The sequence below is a fragment of the Haemorhous mexicanus genome, chromosome 7 (genome assembly GCF_027477595.1).
Source record: "Haemorhous mexicanus isolate bHaeMex1 chromosome 7, bHaeMex1.pri, whole genome shotgun sequence".
NCBI lineage: Eukaryota > Metazoa > Chordata > Aves > Passeriformes > Fringillidae > Haemorhous > Haemorhous mexicanus.
The window spans coordinates 23911473-23934248 of record NC_082347.1 but is presented as its reverse complement, the minus strand read 5'-3'; the positions used below and the strand labels follow the sequence as shown (position 1 = coordinate 23934248).

Genomic DNA, 22776 nt, shown 5'->3' with positions numbered 1-22776 from the left:
TTCCCCCAGCCTTTATAGTATTCCTTCCCCAACCCCTAGCCACATTTAGGCACTAGATGGATTTATTTCAAACTCCTCATTCCCTTCCTCTACAAGCTAGTTTCAAGAAGAGAGGCAGCTTCCCTGGCAAGCTGCTTCCCAATGTTGTTCTCCATCAACCATTTTACAGTTCTATAACTCTTTCCTTTTCCTTGAATCAAAGGCGCTACAAAGAAAATGCAAATGAAGACAAAACTCATATCCTGGAATACCTTCCCCCTCCCCCTCTATTCTCAAGTTAGCATAACTAAGGTGAAACTTTAAGTCCTGATGCATGACAAAACCCCAGCTCTCTCTCATACAATTTCCCCCCCCATACTACTCTTCCTCACAACAGCTTGCTGGATACTCACCTCCTTAGAGCTGCTGGGTAGGTAATTCATCGCAGCTGCCAAGCATCCTTGTGATGCCAGGAGATTGGCATACTGGGTGATTCGTTCTGCCAAGACAGGGCCTGGTGCTGGTCCTGCGGTGCCTCGAAGCATCTCAATGGACCTGCTCAGCACCATCACCTTCTCTATAAGGTCCTGAATAATACAGGAGGAAGGAAGAAATAAGACTACTCAGAATCTGACTAGTTTTTCTGGTCCATCTCATACTGAGACAATACCAGATGGCTCTCCCCACTTTCAGTTGACATCAGGGCTAATGTGGACAGAAGTTACTCCCCTCTGCATCAAATACTTTCACTGATGACCATTTCCTCAGATGCACTTGGTGAAAAATAGGAACCAGGAAGCAAAACTGACATTGCTACTTTAACAGTATGGGAAAAACAGAAGATCAGAAGCCACAAGATTGTTCAAATCAACTGTGATCATTTTACTAGGAAGCTACTATTGTTACAGGCAATCAGCTAGGAAGAGGAAGGCTTAAAACCATACCAAGAGAAATTCGCTAGAAAAAACTACTACTGCTGACAAAAGAACCAGAAGGGTTTTAGTTACTCAAAACTCCTTCAACTCCTAGGAATGAAAGCAGTGTTTACAGCTGGAATATGATACATGCTGATATCTGGCAACTGGGAGAAGGCCACTTTCAGAAATAACCAGGAGTCCTGAAGATGCCTTTTTGTTGCTTTTACTCAGTAGTAGCATTACAAAACCAGGGAACTCTAATTGCAGAGGGCATTTTCTGCAGATATCCAAGTGGAAGACTTGTCTAGCTCACTCTAGCAAGTGACAGACACAACAGGGCTTAGTCACTTAGCCAGGACTGGTTGAAGTGTAACAGATTACTGAGATTAACTCAGTTGGTCAGAGCATGGTGCTGGTGATACCAAGGTTGTGGGTTCAATCCCTATATGGGCCATTCACTTAAGAGTTGGACTCAGTCCTTGTGGGTCCCTTTCAACTGATTATTCTGTGAAATAATCAATAGGAATTGAGAGGTAGGTAACAAGGTTGATTTAGAAGTCCTGATTTGTCTGCAAGGTGTGACTTCCCATATGTGATCATTCTACTTGCAGTGGGAATATCATGATCCAGACTTCATTTTATTTTGCTAAGCGTGTTCTGAAGGTACAGTCAGATAACTGCAGCAGTAAGTTATACATGACAAGCACAGCAGCAAATGTATCCCAGGGTACTACCAGTAAAAAAAAAAAAAAAGGTATAGCTCAAACTTCCCTGACCAAAAGGAAGCTCAGAGATGACATCAGTATGTAAGAGAGGCAAGTAGGCTGTAACTCCTGTCCATGGCTGGATTCATGTGCAATGCAAACACACAAACCCTGACTGATTCAGAGTGCAAGCCTCCTTTCAAAGAAGGCCCATAACCCAGACTAGAATGAGATAGCTGGGTGAGTACAAACAGGTCTCCACTGTCTGCTGGAAGTCAGATACCCTGATGGGAAAATGCAAACAGTTCAGGGCTACCAGACTGGCCTAAAGAGGAGTCAAACCAACATCATGGCGCCTGTACCTGTAGGGCAAGTGGTGATGAAGTCTCATGGTTTTTTACCCAGCATTCCACCAGTCTCTCCACATTGCCTGATGAGATATAGCAGAAGCAGGCATCATTGGACAGGGCTGCATCTCCCTCTGACTCCAGGCGGGCACCCAGCATGTCTAGAGAGGAAGAGATGCAGCCAACATTTAACACACTCCCCTTTGGAAGAGGTCATTAACCCCAGTGCTTTGAATCTGCACCTAATTAGAATCATAGAATCATTTAGATCATTTGATCATTTAGATAATTAAGTATAAACCTAGCACTGCCAAGTACCACTAAACCAAGATTTTAAGTGCCACATATACTTGTTTTTTAAATAACTCCAGGGATGGTGACTCCACCACTTCCCTGTGCAGACTGTCCCAATGCTTGACTACCCATTGAGTGTGGGTGGTCTTCCTAATGCCCAATTTAAACTTCCCGTGGTGCAACTTGAGGCTCTTTCTTCTTCTCCTATCACTTGCTATTTTGGAGAAGTGCAACCTCCTTTTGGGTAGTTGTAGAGAGCAGTAAGGTCACTCCAATCCTTTTCTCCATGCTAAACAACCCCAGTTTTCTCAGCTGCTCCTAATAAGGTTTGGGATCTAGACCCTTCACCAGCTCCACTGCATAACTGTTGAGTAACAGAGAAATGGGAAGGAAACCCAAAGCCAACCTGACTGAAAAAAAAATAAAAATTTGTACATCTGCCAATTTTTATGTCTGCCCAAACACATAAAAGAAAGAAATGACAGATTAATTCAGTGAAAAAAATCCAACACTTTTTTTTTAATTTCCAAAAGAGGTGTGGGAATCTCCAGGCAATAGTAGGGTGCTGAAACCTGTTTTAGGTAGAATGAAGCCCACTGGACCTTCTACTGTAAATGAAATACCCTTCTCTACGGAATAAAATTCACCCTCTTCATGTCTCAGCCAAGGGATAGCATCTATCCTGCTATTTTTCCACGCTACTTCTAGAGGTCACAGGAAATACCAACATACACAACTTTACACCATGATTCTCAGCTACAGTGTGCACCTATCATTCTCCTAACTCAACACTCCACACTCATTTAACTTCCAGATAGCTGTAATGAGTAAGAAGTGCTTCCTTTTCTTAACTCTCTCCACTTCTTTCTGTAAGCACTCCAGAGGTACCCTCTGCAAGGGAAATTGTATCAAAACATAGTACACTACATACCACAGAGCTGAGTGTAGTCTTCGTGCTTTGAGTATGTTAACAAAATGGCCAGTGCCTCCTTCCAGCTCTGTAGATCACAAGTGCTAACAATATCTTGCCACTTCTGCTGCACGATGGAGGAAAGCAGCTGTAAGGGAAGCAGAAAGCCTGTCAGTCACTGAAGAAAAAGATAAGCTGACAGTCTAAGCAACAGCTCATTTTCAAACACGTTTTCCACCATGCACAGACTACCTCACTGTACATTAAGGTCCAACAATCTCAGCATCCCTACGTTAACAGTAATTAGAACCTGATGCCGCTAAGGAAAGTAAAAAAGCCCAACAAAGCACTTAAAAGAATATGGAAACAGCCACACTAGACAAGACTAAAGATCTAACATATCTTGTTTCAGAGCAGCTGGTATCAATGACTGGGAGCATAGTGTTAAGATATCCCAACCTCTGTTACACTTCCCCATTTGTAAATTAATAAGCTAGGAACTTCCTAGCTGAGCTGCAAAGGGGCAGTATGCACCACAGTTTACAAGCACGAGAAGCTGTGACAAAAATCATTACAAAAAAAAAAAGGAATAGAGAACACCAACATACTATGTAAAATTGTCATAAAACTACCAAGATATTAGAGTAAATGCAATAGGAGATGAACAGACTCTGCTGGCATTCTACTTCCTTCATTGAAGAAAAAGCATTTCCACATATATTCAGAGGAACATTTGGCAAGACAGTGCACACCTTCCCCTGCTCATTGTGTACACAAAACCATCACTCACCACAGAGAGATTTGTTTTCCGCTTGGCAAAGTAGCGCTTCTGGGTTTCCTTTAGGAGGTTATCCCCACCAGCTATAGCTAAGATGATGGCATCAGCAAAGCGCTCTGCTCGCATGCACAGCTCCACTGCACCCTCAAAATTCCCCAACAGAAGGGCTTGGCTGATGAGTCCATCTGTATCTACAGAGGTGAGAAACAGAATCAACCCAAAAAGTCATCACTCAGATGCATTGATGATGCTTGTTTTAAAGAGCAGGCAGTAAAAAGCAGTAACAGCTAAAAGCCCACCTAAAAGAAAATTTGGAAACTCAAAAAAACCCACTGAATTGACTCTAGGTCTTCCATCATCTAGAAGATTCTTCTAAATTTTTAATGGGTCTCTCATCTGGAAGAAGAACTTCTATGCTCAATGTGATATGCTACATTACAATTGAAGGAGTCATATGTTTTAAATGTTTCCATCTGCTGAAGAGAACTAGATTCTTCCTGGTCTCTCTGAATTTTCTGGTTTTCTCTCCTCTCCCCTTTTCCTAAGAGGGCAGAAACACTCTTTATGTAACATACCTTCTGTGACAGGAATCTCCAGTGTGCTCATATGCTGTGGGATGAGGTTATCAAAAAAGGCTGAAGAGGAAGAAACAGCTGATACATCATCACTGGAATTCATCAAAAGCTGTGCAAAAACAGCAAGAGCTTATTTAATTCACTGCACATACATATTCTACCCAAAACAGTTTAGTGGATTACAGGGTGGGATGGGGCTGCTCTCCATTTGGTTGTGTATGCTCATATAAATCTAATTTCAATTTGGAAACTCCTGTCACTGCGCAATCAATCTGCACAGTTTCACAAGGGAAGCAGCAAGAGCAGTGCTGCAATTGACAAAGCTTAGGAGATTGATTGGTGCAAGATATGCAATGCCAACAGCACTGCTGGGCAGCATTTGTCAACTCAACTGTCAGCCCTTGAGCAAGGTGAACTATTTTGGATGGAACAGAGACAAGAACAACAAGTAAAATCTGTAAATCACAGGTTGGATCACAGCCATGTGTGGTGCTTTACTGAAATGCAGGACACAATTGCTACTCCTAGAATATCTCAGCCAGTGTTTGAGGCTTGTGAAGGTGATTACTAATCAGAGGGTATAAGTTTTAAATACCTCAGAGGAGAAAAGTTTACAGTGAACCAGGCCTTGGAAGGCATCTGAAAATGGACATCCCAAAATTATGTGAAAATACATTTCAGAGGATAGAGGTGAAAAAGAAAGAAGTACTACAGCAGAAGCTTCACAGAGGAAATCCAGAACAGTAGCATCAAGTTAAGCTGGGGTGAGGCTAATTCTACCACTGAAGAAATCAACACTGGTGAAGCAAACCTTCTTGCAGGAATAATAGCCAGGAGTCCTTCACTGTTCACTGGTTAGTTTTAAAGCCAGAAGGGAAAGTTATTATCATTTAGTCTGACCCTGTGAGAGTTTGATAGGCCTGTGAACTGCCCTCTGCAATGCCAGCATTGAGCCCAACAAGCTGTGGTTGGAATTAGGCCTTCCAGTTCATTCTGCCCTCCTCTGCTCTCCCAAGCTGGCAAGATGCACAGGACATACCTGATCTGGTGCATTTGTATCACCTGCCTCAGGAAGGGGCTGTTTATCTGGGATCCCATTATTCAAACATGAGGCAATCTAGAAAAATAACAGACACAGAGTAAAGCAAAGTAAGCACATGGACAGCAAAACTACCAAGAGACTGGCAAGCCCCAGACACAATTCCCCCAACTCTTTCACCTGTTTGAAAATTTCCACCTCACCCTATTCCTGGCTGGCTGCCTATCAGTGACTATTTATCCTTTTCAGAGCATTATCCATCAGTACTATGCTAGACTGTCTCCACCTGTCACGTTCTTCCTCGTTGAAGAATCCCCTGAGATGCAGAGAGCTGAATGCTAAAAGAAGCTCTCACAACTGCACTGTTGTTGAACACTTCCCAGTGCACCAACAACTGAAAGCAAGATAACTGGGCTCAAGTCCCCTCTGGCTACACCCTTACAAGTGCTGCATTTGCTTTTTAGTGGGGTATACTTCATGTGACTCCCACTTTGGTCATTTGTGTGCTGTGAGAACACTTGCTCATTTCCAGTAGGACCCTACAACCCTCCTGCAACAGCTTTAGTCCTGCAAAGGTTTCTATCTATTGGAAATACCCCTTACCTTTTTTTGCAGATCCTCTTTACTGTAGCCCAGCAGCTTGAGAAGTTTAGTCCTGGACTCCTGCTCCAAATTCACCTGAGTCCCAATGAATATTAAAAAGACAAAAAATATGTAATATCATAGACATCTACACACTGATAATAGTTAGCTGCCTCTAGCAGCAGCAAAGTTCAGACCTCAGTTTACAGATAAAAGAATTGAACTATGAAAAGTCCACCTAATAACTATTGTGTAAAGATGTATGGAATTTAAGTTATAATCATGATAAAAGGGCAAAACTCAAGTTTCCCACAGTTACAACTGAGGTACAATTGTGTATCAAGACCACAACTGTTTACATACCTAGTGTACTTGGTCATTAGTTTTCTGGATAATCTAGGAATTGCCAAGCTAGTCTCTTCACAGAAAAAATTGACTGATTTGAATCTGGATGAAACTGAGACAAGCTGGTTGCCTGAAGCGCTAGCTAATTCACAAGAATTAGTTAACTTTTACAGAAGCTCCCTGGGTGAGGATTTCAGACACTCCCAAAAATTCCCACAGGCTGCACACAGCCTAATTGATAGGCACTATTTAAATGCTTTAATGCATGATTTACATTCTGCAATGAGAATCTGTCAGTCTCAGTTAAGTCCCATGCTGCTGCTTCTACACAAATGATCAAACTATACATGTGTAAGATACTTGTAAACAGTCCATTTCAGAAACTGTTCCTGCAGAAGCAGGAATGGTGCTGCAGGACACTTTTGTACAGAAGCCTAGTTTGTAGTTTAAGACAATAAATTGCAATATATCCTTTATGTGCTGGAGTGGTCTCTCAGGACCACACACCAGATGGATTATAAAAAGCGACTCAAAATGACAGTTTGATGTGTCTCACTTAACACAACCGAAGACATTGTTGCAACGGAGACCACTTTCACCACCTAGATTAACAGCTGGTCATCCTGTTCAAGATTCCCCACACAAATATAATACTGCGGCAAATATCTCAATATTTTGCCCTCCATACAGTCTGCTACAAGTGTCTGTAAACCACTGCCAAGACTAAGCCCTGCCTCTTCAGAAGGACGACCTCTTCTTATTACCAAACTCTCATGCTACCAAATTGTCCATGAAGGCTAGTCAGTCCTCATGCTACAGCTCTCTCCTTTGTTCTGGAGTATCTCATTGTCCATTTGGACTTCACCTTGAAAAATAATAACGTACTGCTCCACAGGTTGCAGGCAGATACAGCTTGGCCGTGTGTTGAGTTGAAAAGATCCTGTTTCAGGAAGCCCAAACAAATCCACTGAAAAGATCATTCCTAATAAAAACCAAGACAACCTCCAAGACCTCAACTTTCTTTAGAAAAATAATATGTATATTAATTCAATTCCATTTTATATTTTAAAAAACAGGAATATAAAGGGCTAGAGAGGACCATATTCCACCCCAGGACCACAGAAGAACTGACCTCTGTATTTCACCACAGCCATCCTACCTTCAAGAAGTTCCAAAGGTTCTCATCAAATGGCAGCTTGGCTGTCTGGATCTTGCCCTGGCAGTAATCAAGGAGGTTCCCTGACTGCAAGGCCATCTGCAGTTCTTTGGATCGGAGTAGGAATTCAGTTTCAGTAGTGACTTGACTGATGAATACCTGGTGTGGATAAGTCTGCTGCATTTGCTGTCCAGGAGCTTTGGTTAGACCAAAGGTAATCAGTTTTCCTCCAAACTGAGAATGACAGAGGGAGACACAGTAAGTATTCTTATAAACAAAGGTAAAAACTATTCAGTTCTTCATTTAGCAAGACAGACCCAAGGTCCAGCAGTGATCACAAGGAACCCAAGAGTTTAGTGTGCATGGATGGTATGAGCACTGAGGGAGCTCTCATTACTAGCCCTTCAGCTGAACTGAACACTGATAAACTTACACTTGTGCATATCCAATCAGCCTAGCCAACTGCAAGTGCCAGAGAGGCACAGAGGAAAAAGTACCACTGAACAGAACTGGCAGTTCTTTTGTTACATGGAGAGGCAGACTGCAATGATAAAAACTATCAGGTGAAGAGCAGGTATTAGACAAAGAACAAATCAAGCAACAGGCTAAAAGAACAATTCAGCCATCCAATTTAGGAGCAAAGATGTGAAGAAAATTAAATGCCTGGATAGGAAAGAGACAGAGAGAGGAGAATGGGAATGCATGCCAGCCTGCGAGGACAGCTTTTACAAATTTTTCTTAGATTATGTTAACTTCTACTTATAATCTCCCATTCTCCACTACAGGACTCTTTCTTATTGAAAATATATCTAAATATTGAGAGTAAACAAACTTCACTTAATGGGACCCTACAATGCACCTTAAACAGGCATTAAAACAACTAGCAACAAGATACAGGTTTCTCTAGTCAAAGCAAAGGATTGTGTCACAAGACAACACATCTACTGCATTTTCAGCTAAGGATGCTCCATTCACTTACTGCAAATGAAACTCCCACAGGTCTGCGAATCCACTTGGGTGGTTTTTTTAATGGTGGAATCAAGGTGGTCTGAGTTACTTGCTCTGGCACCTGCAGAGGAGGAAGGCTCTGTCCTGTGCCAAAGGGATCCAGGTTGTTGAAGGAGGAAGAGATCTAGAATCAGATGGAAATAGGAAGAAAATATAATTCAATTCCTCTCAGTATGGACTAAGCATGAAAAATGAGGCTAGTACAGTACCTCTTTCTGGAATACCACTGAGGCCCTGTGCAAGAGAAAGGGCATTTCAAAACAGTTCCAGCAATCATTTCTCAAGGAAGTTTTACCCTAAGAGATTTTCAAGAAGTTTTTCCTTAGCAAGATGCAAATGTCCTAAAAAAGCACTGCTAGGCCTAGCACCCAGCTCAAACAGAGGAGTTGCAAAATTACTTGTTTTATGCAAGATAACAACAACACATGGTCAAAAGTTGTCCAACTTATTTCTTGTTTTTCTCACAGAGAAATTCTGACTCCCTTTGTGTTGCTGGAGTCTTTCAAATGGGTTAGCTTCAAGGACTGTCTCAAGCTTTTTTGGCTTCGATGAGACTGATGAAATAAAACTTTCTTGTCTAGACAAGAGAGACAAAAGTGGCCCCTGAGCCAGATTTCTTACATTTAGGGAGTCAGTGAACAAACATATAATGCTGTTTGCAAGCACTTTTCATTTTTAACATTGTTCACATAGATTTGTTGTTTGCTAAAGATAATCCTGTTCAAGTTTGACTGGACCGTAGGGAACAGCTTTATAATTCAGCTAACCAGCGTACCCGAAAGGAAGCAACCTCAGGCTGATCAAGCTAAGGTTGCCAAATCTTAGAATCACAAGCAGTATTTTGTCTTTCTTCAGAGGAAACCAATTCCAAAGAAAGAACAGTTCTTGAGGAACAGCTTATATCCAACAGATCAAACACCCTAAACCTTAAAGAAATAAATATACATAACCAGGTCTGCAATAGAGTTTCTGTCCTGAGACTATTGAATTCATAAGAGAAAGACCTTTTGGTCACAAACTCCCTGTCACCATAACTGTCATTACCTCCTCCTTGTGTTCTTACTTGATATTCAATTTATTCAGGAATTATTCAACACTACTGTTCCCCAGTTTTGAACAGTGGAAGTGTGGTGCATACACATGAAGAATGCAGAGAAAGAAAATTCTCCATGGGTTAAATAAATCCTTAATCTCTCGCAGCTGTTGCTTGATAAAGTATTTTCTGTCTCTTGCAAATCCTATGAAACTGAACTCAGTCAGCTGTAAATGACTATATAAATAACACTTAAGCCAGTTCATACATATTCTCTTAAAACCTGTATTGTAAAGCATTCGTTGGCTGGGACAGAGGGAGGGAATTAAAAGACTAGACAGCAGATTAAAACTAAAATTTTAGACAGTAGTGACATTTAATCTGTTCAGAATTTGCTCATCTATTCACTGGCTAAGTAACGGGTTTCAGTATCAAAAATATTAACATGCTCAAAGACTTGAGGAAAATTGCTAATAGTGGTTTATAAGCCACTTTATAAAATTACCTTCGAAACTAATGAACAATAACATGTCCTATTATTAGTATCAATGTATTTATTGTTAACCTAATGACAAGAAAAGCTTGCATACTGCTTCATTTTTAGTCTAACAGTAATAACAATAAAACGTATCTTAACATCACAACTGCCCTCACTCTTGGTTCTCTTTATTGTCAGAGGCAATGTGGTCTCTCTTTAGGATCTGGTGGGATTATTAAACCTCCACACAGGCAGCTTCTGGTTCCCACACCATACAGCTTTCGGTCCGGGTGTGTGGGACAGACTGCATCACTTTAAAGTGACCCTGTTACACGCGTGTGTTTCCACAACTCTGAGCAGTCCCGAGAGAAACTGCCTGTCTGTCAAGGTCTAACACGGTCACAGGACTTTACCTTGTCAGCCTGCGTCTTCTGCTGAGCTTCTAAGTTCCCACCCATAACAGAATAAATGTTGATCCACCCATCAAAAGTGGCAGCAGAGAAGACTGAAGGATTCCTAGGACACCACTGGACATCAAAGCACCACTGACTCCGAATGGGCAACTCATACACCACCTATTACAGAAAGAGAGAAGACAGAAGCACAACACAAATAGCCTCCTGCTTTCCCCAAATTACTTGCCCACAGCAAGCCTGTCACTCTATTTACATGTCACCATTGCATACCAATCTCCTATTTTTGCTTCTTGAAGGGTGCATTTGCAACCAAATTATAGCACCTTGAGTCCAAACAGCTGAAAGTCAGAGAAAACTCATGTAAAACTGGATTCTGACTATAGAGCAAAATCCAAATGTGAGAAGTCACTTTTGCTCTGCTTCCTGAGTACTACTGTATCAGAGTATTATAGCATTGTCACATTTGCTGTTAACCAAGGGAGAGACACCAAAAAACAACACAATAAAACCAGAAGTCAAGAGGCAAGAACACAAACAGAAAGAATAGTGTGGAGTAACAAACGTGACAAGGAAAATAAAGAGCCTAAAGAAAAAAAAAATAGAACAAGAAGAGAGGAATGTAATAGCTGCACATGAACTATGAAGGGCATTGCAGCCAACAAGTTTATGGTTCAGCATTCAAAAAGCCAAAGTTCAATCCACAGCCTTCCTGCCTGATGTTAGGCAACTCACTAACACAGCCTTGACTTTAAACCTCCCATTTGTAAAATGAACATATTTCCTTTATGGTTTACAGAAACAAAGCATAGACAATCACAGCTTCATTTTCTGTGGGAACATGATCTGTGTTTTCTGTTCCAGATAGAAGCAAATTAATATCATTTGCTTATATTAAAATCTAGACTGCCAAACAGAAAAACTAACAAACAAATCCCAAGAAACCAAACATCCCCCAAACCCAAAGAAACCAATACTTCCCTCAAACTTACAAGATCAGCCATTCTGTATAACTGTATTAATTGTTAATACTGGAAAGCTTCCCAACTCTTTTCACTTGAAAATTTGCTGTTCATTAGTACCAAGTCAAAAAGAATCCCCTAACAGTAGTTTATACACAGAAGTCTAATTTGAACTACGACTCTGCAAATCTACAGCAGCATGCATGTCAGCCACAGTAATTTTTTTGAAGTTTTCCACTAAAAGACAGTGAAAATATTTTTGTAAAAATTAGACAACAGGAACATTTCAGAGTCTGAATCTCTTCTAACCACTAGAGATCTAGACGAAGTGAGCATTAAATCCCATGAAACTACAAAAGCAGCATTGCATGCATTTTAGGAAAACAGATTCATTTTTTTCCTTGTCTCCAAGGCAAAAGTGGCCAGCTGAGTGATATTGTCCCACAAAATTAATCTAGCCTAGGGCTCCCATCTTGACTTTGATCAGTATTGTTAGAGCACTTTCCCCATGTTATCATCAAGATCAACTGCATTGTCCAAAGTTCAGTTTTATGCAGGATATCTGCATTGACTGAATGCGTGTGCATAAAAAAAATTTAAACAGCCCCACTTTAATTCAGGTGATACCTAAATATACCAAGAATGGTAATTCTGAGATACATGACTAGATAAGCACATACATGTGGAACCATTTTACTATAAAGTTTACACACATTGTTTAACTACACTGCTCCCTTCTCAGTGACCCTCTCTAACATATGCTCCTTGGTCTCCTTCAAGTTCCCTCCCAAATGACTCTAGGAGAAGGAAAAAGAAGAAGCACATGGAAAGCGAGAACACTAAAGTGTTAGCATAGCAAGAGTAATCATAAATAGTTGAAACTAAATTTTAAGTTAAAGTTTTCTTCCCTCTCTGATCTCTGGACAAAGAAGTATCAGCAAAAGCTTATTTCAGTCTGGGTTTGGACCACAGTCATTCACTTCAGAAAGAGCGCGTAAGACATGCTTAAGGGAATTACACTGGCACTCCACAAGGATAAAGGGAAGGACATACACAGAGTAAAGTACACAATATTACACAATATAAAGCAGACCATGTATACTGATAGCTGTGGTTACATACCTCCCCTATACTTGGGTTCCAGCACAAGATTCGGTTGTCTTTGGCGCTACTCAACAGCAGTTCAGGGTCAGCCTGGCACCAAGAAACAGAGAGAACTCCCCTAAAATAGATCGGAAAGAAATCAGTCATCTTTCCTGTACAGTTTGTTCTGCCATCCAGTCACTAAGAAAGTACCATGCTCCAGCACCTTGGCTCAGAAATGCAAGTTCTCATGTCTACCTTCAACCAGATTCATCTGGGAAAGAAAGCAGGCCCAGAAGAAAATCATAGTTCCCTAAGTCCAGTCTCCCAGCTGTCTGCCTTGACACAACATGCAAGTCCTCACCTGGTGTGCCCTTCCAGCTGGCTAAGAGGAGAGGTAGCAAAGCGTAAGTCCCATATTTGGATCACTGGCAAACGGTCATCCTCAGAGGAAAGGACTAGCTGGGTTGCAACTTCTGGATGCCAGGCCATTCCTGAGCAATGCATCTAGGGACAAAAATAGCACAGGCTGAAAATTCAGCAATGCAAGTTGGCAACAGCACAAATGGGCCAAAGCCATGCCATTCTGTACTGAACTCGCCTAGAATGCTCAACATAAACCAAGTCTAGTAATGTCTTGCTCCAGGCAGCAAGCATTTCTACCATCTCTTCACAGCAAAAAAACCCCCACTAACCACATAGAAGTCAAAGTCCAAAGTTGAACCTGGGAAGAAAGCTGGGAGGCTTCTCATAAATGAGTTGTGAACACAGGAACTGAATGCAAGAGTGCATGAATTTTAAAAACAGTAAGGGGCCTTGTTTCCCCATTTCATTCAGGAAAGAAGAAAAAGAGGTGCTTTGGTGCTACGCGTCCAAGAGAACTAGTTCCAACAGCTCCTAGAATAAAACCACTTGTCCTAAGAGTCTGTGCCACTGCTTGTAGTCCCATGTGGCACGTTGTAAGCTAGTTAGAAATGCAGCCTTTTCTCCACTCACTCTGTTGCTGTGGTCACTGACTTTGATGATGGGCTCATTCTTCCTGAGGTCCCAGACCACAGCCTTGCCGCTGGGGTGAGCGGAGGACAGGATATGCTGCACCTGCCGATTCCAGGACACCACACTGATGTCTTCATGTGGCTGCCAAGACAAGAAAGGCCACGCATCCATTATTCCCAAGCTGAGGGAACACTCACAGGAGTCTGTCAATAGTTTAACTGAGGGATTAGGGATTTGAGGATACACAGATTCCTCTCTTCAACTACTGATCAACTCACTGGAAATACCAGCAGCACTAACGAGAAAGACTAGGGAAAGTCCTTTACTCAGAGTTCAGTGGACAGTAAAATTCTATAGGGGAATGTCACCTGGAAAAGTACCTCTGTTTGAGGAACAGGCACTGGATTCTACATTGGCCAAATGTGTTATAAATCACTCCAGAGAGAACTGCAGCTAAGCACACATATATGTTTCTACCCCATCTTCTCAGACAAACTTAAATGGAAAGATGACCTTGTGCAACATGTCAGGAGTGCAGTGAGACGGAAAACAATGAAGTATTCATGACTAATTGCTGTTATTGTATCTACTGCAATGCAGGAGATAGGCAAGGAAATAAACAGGAGACTTACTGGAGGAAAAACCTGGCCTGCTTTTACTGAAGTTTACTATGATTTTTCTACTTTCAGGAGTTGATTACCCTGAATAATATAATAAGCATCAGAAGATCAGAAACTTCTTCCTCTTCAAACTCAGGAAATATTATCTGGGAGCAATAGCCAAGATGCATTTAATGGCTCACTGGCTCTGCTAGGGATATGACTTTCATGAGATATGAAAAGCTTCAGCTGAAGCCTGAAATAAATTAATTCCTCAGAGAAGGTCCAATAAACCTTCTTAATCCATCACACATGCCCCAGCTGGATCACAAGATAAACTGGTCAGTTACTTGATTCAAATCCACAAAGAGCTTACCCACCCATGCAAAGCGCATCCTTCCAGAGCTTGCCAGTCTACCTCCCCTCCATTTACAACACTTCTTCCACCCCCAAGAATGAAACCAATCAGTCTCTTCTGATTCATCTCTCTCCTGACAGACTTCAAAGTCATTCCCCTTTCACAGACTGACTGACTAGGCTAGGATGTCTCCACACACATCTTTTTGTCTTGCCTACTGAGATACAAAACTGCACGAGTATTGCCCAGAGGAAAACTCATTTACCTGTGATTTAGTCCCCGGAGTCATAGGCACACTGAAATTATTCAAGTCCCAGATGAAAATTTCAGAATCATTGGCTCCAGAAGCCAAGAGATTATTCTGTAGGAAAAAAAAGGAAATGCTCAGTTGAGATTCCTGCTCACAGATTTCTTAAAAATAAATGGAAGCAAAACCCCCAAAATCTTCTACAGTGAGATGAGAGCTGTATTTCACAGCCACTGGCATGCATAAAGATACTAACTGGATTATTAACCAAGCACATCTCTGGCCTCCATGCCATCCACTGTGGCATAGTACAGATACATTTAAAATTTGTCTGTTTTGTGCAGATGGCTGCTGTTAATCACGATGAAATTCTGCCATAGGCCTTGAAGCCACCGTCTCTGGCCAGCTGAGCCTTTGCCTGGCATCAAGGACATTTCTACTGAGAAGATGCAAGTTTCTCACAACCGACTGCAGACAATTTTCCATTTGCCTTTGTGCTACCACAAGAAAGAAACATGTTCTGTTCACTCCTCATTATGTTGCAGTTCTTTCAAATGTGATCAGAGCCCCACTGAATTAAACACCAACTGAACAAATAAAAAAATAAAAGTTTTAATTTTGAAAGGACAATGGTAATTGTCCTTTCAAAATTAAACAATATTACAAGACATGTTTTTATAGAGAGGTAAGTGATTTGAACAAGGTCACAGGAGAATTCTGTGAAAAGAAACCAAATCTGAGTCTCAAATCAGCCTTGTGTGTCAACTACTGTGCCTCTTAAGTTAAAACTTGTCCATTCACTTTATGAATCTATACACAAAGGAACGTATTTCCTAACATGGAGATTAACTTTCCTTTGGTATCTTAATGTTACACACCTGGAAAGGGTTGAAGTCAAGGGCTCGAACAGGACCTGAGTGCTTCTCTGTCTGCGCAATGACGGGGTCGCCCTTGGAAGCCAGGACGCGGTGCACGCTGTACATGGTCAGCACTCCGTTATCCCCTCCACCAATGAGCACTCCAGAGGACTCTGCAGACCCATTTCCAAAGCTCCCCCAGATCAGCTTATGGAACCTAAAAAAAAGAAAATAAAGCTGGCATAGGCCATGATGTTTGGTGGAAATCAAGACACCCTCCTCATTACCAAAACTCTTATCCCTGTTTCAACCTATCAAATATATCCATCAGTCTGCACTTTAAACAATCATCTCCCTTTTAAAAGGACTGTGGCTCTTGCATGTCAAAAAAGAAATAAGCTTCCTTCCAATGTCTTTTCAAGGGAATCTAAGAAGGCAGAGCTTGTGTCTATTTTTTTGACTGTTTTGTTGCTTGTTTAAAACTTTTAGGACCCCACATGGGATTTGGTGGGTGAAATCCTCTAGCCTAGACTTTACTGAAAATTAGTTAAGAGATCTATGTGCCTTCATTTCCAGAGCTGTTATCTGAAAAATATTTTTACACCCTTTAAAATTTGCTAGTTAGATATCCAGGCTGTGTTTTACACTGGGGGCAGACATCACCTACACTGATAAGCCTAAGCCTAAGAAATCATCTTGTTTTAAGGAGCTGGAAAGTAAGTTTCACTCTCTCTATAGTCTCTTCAGCGCAAATTGTTAGCCCCAGCAAATTCACTATACAAAATGTCTCTACTGACTGACTACCATACAAGTAATTTCAGATTTCTCTCATAGTCCACCTGCCCTACTTTTATACCCAATATGATCAGTATCAACAAAAATGTTCCATTTTTGAAGAGAGGTCAATTGATTCAAAAGATCGCTTCATATGCTGTAAACATTATCTCCTCCTTTCCTTTCTTGCACCAGAAAACCCTTTTCAGTTTCATTGATTTGATACATCAGTATGAGCTTCTAGTACCTGTTTGAGGCAGGAAGTGCTCCTTTCTGTTTCATATCCAGGGAGAGATCCCTGAAGTCAACCTCAAATATTTCCAAGGTGGCATTTGTACTGAAGGATGCATCCAGTTGTTGGGCAGATGTTCCTAGCAGAAGTACAAGAGCAACACAAGTGGGCATTTTTATCAAAAGCACAAGATACAAAAAGAGTAAGGCATTGAAAACCTATTCTTCATAGTCAACACAACCTCAGTGTTGTAACAGTTCAAAAAGAGGACATGTCTGAACACCTCAGAAAAAAGAATCAACGATTATGACAAAGACTTTGAAAGAAATTAAAAGTTCTTCAGGAAATTCTGGTCACCAAGGCTACTGTTACACAGATAACTTTCTTTCTTGGGATAGGTGCAACTCATGCACCCTCCTCCAAGCAACTATGGCTTTTGATATTAAGTTCTTCTCTAAATTACAAAGGCACTGACATAATGAAATCCAGCTTCAATTATGATCCCAAGTACTTGTTGATACTGCTCCTCAATCATGACATGTCTTAATCAGACCTTGTAAACCTACTCTACAGACTAAGTTTTTCAACTGTAACCAACTAAACATGCCTCAACAACCCACAGTCACAAATTGGTAGCTTCCTTCTTTCTCCTTATTCTTATGGAATAAAAGCTACAAGTTGATTTAATGTTGTCTAGTGGGGCACTGCCAGGCAAACTGTCCCCCAGTTACCACAGGGATGCTTACAGCATGGAAAGTGCCCAAAGGACTATTAAAAAGCAGTACAATTTATGAAACTACACAGCTTCTGATCTAAAGCAAACTGAAGCCAAGACCTTTGGTTCAATCAAAACCCTGGCCTTGTTCTCTGCAAACTTCACCAATGCAAATCCTTCCCAGACGCTGCAGCTCTTCACAAACTGACCCAGTGTGGGTCCCCTCCATGGGGTGGTCTTTCAGAACTGATAGCTCAAATCTCAGTCCCCCATAGGGTCACAAGTCCTGCCAGCAAACCTGTTCCAGCATGGGCTCCTCTCTCCATGGGGCCAAAGGCCCTACCAAGAGTCTGCTCCAGTGTGGTCTTTCCACAGGGCCACAGTGGACTGTATCTGGGTATCTGTTCCACCATGGACCTTCCATGGGCTGTGGAGGTGAGAGCCTGCCTCACTAAGGTCTTCACCAGGGGCTGCAGGGGAATCTCTGCTCTGGCACCTGAAACACCTCCAGCCCATCCTTCTGCACAGACCTTGGTGACTGCAGCATTGTTTCTCTCACATATTCTCACTCCTCTCTTGTGCTTCAGTTGCACATGGCATTTTTTCTCCCTCTTGTTAACTATGTTACCCCAGAGGCACTCTCACTGCCATGCTCGCCCTGGGACAGCAGTGGGTCTGTCTGGAAGGCAGCTGGCACCGGTGCCAGCAGACAGGGCAGGAGCTCCTGGCAGCTTCTTACAGAAGCCACCCCAGCTACCAAAGCCTTACCATGCAAACCCAGCAAAACCACCAGAGCTGCCAGCTCCACATAGACAAACTCTGCCAAATCAGTGAACAGGCTCACTTTCTGCTTCAGGAAATAAAAATTACTTTAAGAATAGGGATTGATTGATTAATTAATAAAATCAACAAAATAAAATTTAAGGTTTTGCAAAAGTACTGAAAATGGAATGTTAACCAAAACAGGCAGCTTTACAGAGAAGAGATTTATAGTATTTGATTGTCAAGCTACATGATTATGACTGAAGACAGACAAGTACAAGTGACCTTAAACGAACATTACTTGAATTAACTTTTTTCCCCCCACAGGCACAGGATGTGTGTAATGCAGAACACCAAGCAGTGCTGGAGTCTTAATTAGAAATAAAAAAAAATCATGTGTTCAACCTTTGAAAAATCACTCATGTTTAAAATGTCAAAGTTGGGCACAGAAGTAATTCTCTACCAGTCACTTTAAACATAAAAGCTGTAATGTTTTTGGTATATTGCTTTTAAGTTTTCCAGGGACTATCAAGGTAGAAACTGTCGAAAGCTAAAACCCATACAACTCTACATAAAATTTTTCTGTGATTCATACTCTAATAGTCACAAATTGTGAAGAACTTTACCTGTTGCTAGATAAATAGGGTGGTTGTTTGCTGGACTCCATGCCTGCACAGCTGTTCGCTCAATTTCTTTCAGCTTCATTTTCTAGCTCTGAAAGAAATTTCACACAGAGTTTAGAACACAGAGACACAGTTGATGTGAAAATATTCACATCAGAAACATGATGAGAACACACTGCTCTCAAAAGAGTGAAGTTAATTGCTACTTCCTGTAGCAGCAAATACTGGAATAAATCAGGATATTTAAGAATTCATTGAATTCCTCCCCAAAATCCCACTGTCTGACCCCAGATTTTCTTTCATATACAGCTTTCTTTTTGATATGTCCCAATTACAGGAGAGTTTCAGAAAAAAGCAGGGGATCTAAATTAACATACTCAAGTCTTCACTGCAGGCTGGTTTAAATCAGCTACAGAAATTAATTTAAAGAAATGTATTTTGGTCTAGCACTAGTTGCTCTCTCCAAACAAGCTAATGTCAGTATATACATAAGCAAAAAGGAAGCAGAAGGAATCTCAGGACAGGCTAAATTCCAAGCAAAAAAGTGACGTGGCAACAGAAAGCAAAGTGCAATGCTATCGTGTGCCAATTCAGTTAATGTACTTTGTTCTTGCTCCTCCAAAAAGCAAAAGGAAAAAAAAAATCATTTGACTTTCTCTTTGAGCCAGAAAATGGCAGAAGGTGAGAAGAAGTAATCCACAAGTAAACTACCTGTGGTTTCAATCTCAGCACTGATAGCAACTCTTTATTTACTCAGGATAGATTGAGGGACACCTGTAAAATAGGAACCAAATTTCCCCATGTGTCTGGAGAGAGATTAGTTGGGCAACAATGTAGCAGGTTAACTGAAAATCAAACATCAACAGCAGGCAAGTGGGAGACTGCAAAACTGAATATAAAGTCAACTGAATACAATAGAAATAATTATTGTTCTGAGTAGGATCCCATTCTTACTAAGGAGAAAGCACCCTGTGCTCCATTCCTGATCACAAACAGGCCTTCTAAGCATCATAAATGATGTGTGGACATTCACAGGCTAGTGGGGTCACTCTCATGAGCAGTGCCTAAGCTTTTCAAGCTTGGCTGCACTGCAGTCTATTAACTCTAGTTAAACAGAACTGTATGCTTAGATGATATCATGCTGAATAAAGTCAAACTGTCAGCAGGCAGCACAGCAAAACCCTCTGCATATTGTCAGTTTGCTGTGATTAACCTCTCCTGGTTACTTGACACTGTTTGTCACAACCTGCATCACATGGCCCTCTGCTCAGATGCAGGGTTTATAAGAAACTGCGGCCTCCCAGGGCCCACACAAGGGGGAAGTTTGGTCAGCATTACTTCTTGGGCTTGGACCTACCAGCTAAGAATTCTACACCTCTTTTTAGGGTTTCTTCTGCCTCATGAGTCAGAAAGTTAAAGATATCCTCTCTCTCTCTCTCATACACTATTAGGATATGCTGACTAGAATCTATTTAATGCTTTTTAGCATTAGTCTGCAGCAGTATCTCCCAAAGCTCACACTGCCAACTGCTATTCACACATTAAGCTTATCCCAACTCAGTTAATAGAATCTGAACAGAACTCTTGTACAATTAAAAAAAGTGCAACTATTTCTTCATGGCCCCTATGAATAGAGGTGGAAAGGTCATCTCCTAATTACCATAACAAATCTCTAAAGCTTACTTTCCAATCTTCTGGTACACACTTTGTGGGGTACTCGTTAGGGGCCTACTACACTCCCTCTGTGGTACATCTCTCAAGATGTTCCAGTACCTACTCATGCCTCCCATACTACTGCAGAAACCCTGTCCAGGACTTCTCCCTTCACTGGCAGAGGCAAGTGAAAATACCTGCAGAACTTGGGTGAATCTTCTAGCAACAGTCTAATGCACAAGGCTCTAGCTGACTCCACCATCACGGGGGACAGGACAGCTGGTATGCTCCTTACAAGTCCCTTTCCTGCCTCTTCTTCCTCCAGCTACAATCTATCAGTTGTAGGAGCTGGCTGTACACTCAGACCTCACTGCTGAGTTGAGAGGGCAACTTCCCTGTGAACATTAATAGACAATGGCCAAGAGACCGCTCCCCTACAGGAAATTAACTGGTAAGGAATCAGCGAAGAATACGACTATCACAAAGTTAGTTGGGTAAATGGTACAAGCTCCCCCTCCTTACCTCTGTGCTGGACCGACTGCATGGCTGAAATAATTTACATTTAATGTGCAAATAAAGATCAGCTGCAAAAATTGTGCAGAACAGTATTGATCAATTGTTTGGCTTTTCCTGTCAATAGAGTGTTTTACATAAAAAAGTCAATTACTGCATCATTAGTGTTCTCTTTTCACAAACTTAAGTCAGGACAGAATGTGAAGGTAAAGTGTCTTGGTCATGGTAACCCACCCAAATGGAGGAAAGCAAACAACACTCCATTTAGACTGGCTCAATGTCAACAGAACAACTACAGAAGTGCTGGATCATAGGTACTGAAGAGGTTCACTGTGTCCCTGGCCCTAAAGGCAAACCAGCAATGGTTCCGACAGAGAAGGTTCCTTGAGAAGGCCCACAGAGGATGCATAAGAAGCTAAAAGATCACAGTATCACACTGTCTCTTAGGAACGTCTGAGCAGTTCAGCTCCACTGCAGCTGAGGATCTGCAGAGATACGGCAGCACCCCCTCCTTAAGTCAGTCAGCTCTGAGTTTGAAAGGGAGAAAAAAAGCCTGATTTGAATCTTACTTTTAGAGAAGTGGTCCTTCTACACACTATGCATATCTGTATCCAGGAGAAGACTCATAATCCTTAAAGAAGGAAAAAACCCTTTAGCAAACTTTTCTGGCTGCCTGAGAAAAATTTTCAAGTATTGAACTCTTCCGGAGCAGAATTTTTAGGGAGAGGTTGCCACCTGCTGTTACCTCTCAAAATAGCATCTAAGACTTCCAAGAAAGCTCATGCTTTTCTCAGGACTTCTAATTAATTAATCATCACAATTCCTCACCCTTCTTCTACACACATCCATTCGACTACAGATCTAATATATTAATGAATCTCAGCCCCAAAGGGAGTGGACAGAAGCAGCAATTCCCTATAGCTTTCCTCAGACATGGCTTCCTGCACAGACCTTAGAGGGTAATAAAGCAAAACCTGACAGGTTAGAGCACACCTCACCACTGAGAAATAGAGAGCATGCAGCTGAACAGTGAAAATTCCCAAATTACATTAGACCATGCAATCAATGCTGTCAGAGACAAAAATTTCTCACCTTTGCTAACCTGAAACACTTATGGCTTTACAGTACACTATAATAAGACCATGGTGGTTGTTGTATGAACTAATTGACTCTCAAAGCCATCATAATAATTACCCCTGACAGCACTCTAGCAAGGCCTTCTCTCTCTTGCACCACCCAAATACTGTCAATCAGAAATTCCCTCCCACTGAATTTCCCAATCCTCCTCCTGCCACTGGACACCCAACCATTCCTCTCTGTTCCAACTGATACTGGACTTCCAGCACTGCACACAATGGACCTGATAGGCTGATCTCCCCACATTTAGCTAAAAAGTGAAACTTGGGCAGAACAAGATTTGTCCAAAGTCATCCGGGTGACAAGTAGACATCCTAAGAGCTGAAAAACATCCCCCAGCCATGACACAATGGTTAAGACACAAACCGTCCCTAGAGTTCCCAAATCCCAGCATTGATTTCAAATCTCGGTACTGCCCCTCCCCTTTGCACTGTTCTGACATGACATGCTCCTTCCGCAGCTCCCCAACTCCCCACAGCCAGGCTGTTCTCCTATGTGCTTATTATAAACCCCGATTACAGAAGGCAGAGACACGCTCAGCTAATCTCGGCTAATCGCTGGTGTGTGCAAGGTGGGGTTGTTGCAGGGCAGGGCTCAGCACATTCCTCCATGACAGCTCCAATGGTATATAAAGAAACTTCTTGTGCTCTGCGCAGTTTCAGAAGCTGTTGCCCATTGCACAGCGCTGCTCAGATGGCAGCGCATAC

The 22776-nt window shown here is 41.7% G+C and overlaps 1 protein-coding gene across 5 annotated transcripts in view; it reads right to left on the bottom strand.

The window, feature by feature from the left end:
• Window positions 1-22776, bottom strand: part of SEC31B (SEC31 homolog B, COPII coat complex component) — a 35047-nt gene that overhangs the window by 11761 nt on the left and 510 nt on the right. For all 5 annotated transcript variants that reach the window (XR_009487202.1, XM_059851472.1, XM_059851475.1 and 2 more), the window contains exons 2-18: window positions 18770-18857; window positions 16682-16805; window positions 15682-15877; window positions 14822-14917; window positions 13600-13740; window positions 12968-13110; window positions 12643-12742; window positions 10559-10720; window positions 8606-8758; window positions 7630-7860; window positions 6147-6221; window positions 5544-5621; window positions 4505-4613; window positions 3942-4120; window positions 3173-3299; window positions 1963-2108; window positions 393-566 (exon numbers count right to left, since the gene is read on the bottom strand). Coding sequence is in view for 4 of the 5 variants with exons in the window: in XM_059851472.1 (XP_059707455.1) it covers window positions 393-566; window positions 1963-2108; window positions 3173-3299; window positions 3942-4120; window positions 4505-4613; window positions 5544-5621; window positions 6147-6221; window positions 7630-7860; window positions 8606-8758; window positions 10559-10720; window positions 12643-12742; window positions 12968-13110; window positions 13600-13740; window positions 14822-14917; window positions 15682-15877; window positions 16682-16805; window positions 18770-18848 (2313 nt within the window). In the remaining variant the exon portion in view is untranslated. The remainder of the gene's footprint in view (window positions 1-392; window positions 567-1962; window positions 2109-3172; window positions 3300-3941; window positions 4121-4504; window positions 4614-5543; window positions 5622-6146; window positions 6222-7629; window positions 7861-8605; window positions 8759-10558; window positions 10721-12642; window positions 12743-12967; window positions 13111-13599; window positions 13741-14821; window positions 14918-15681; window positions 15878-16681; window positions 16806-18769; window positions 18858-22776) is intronic.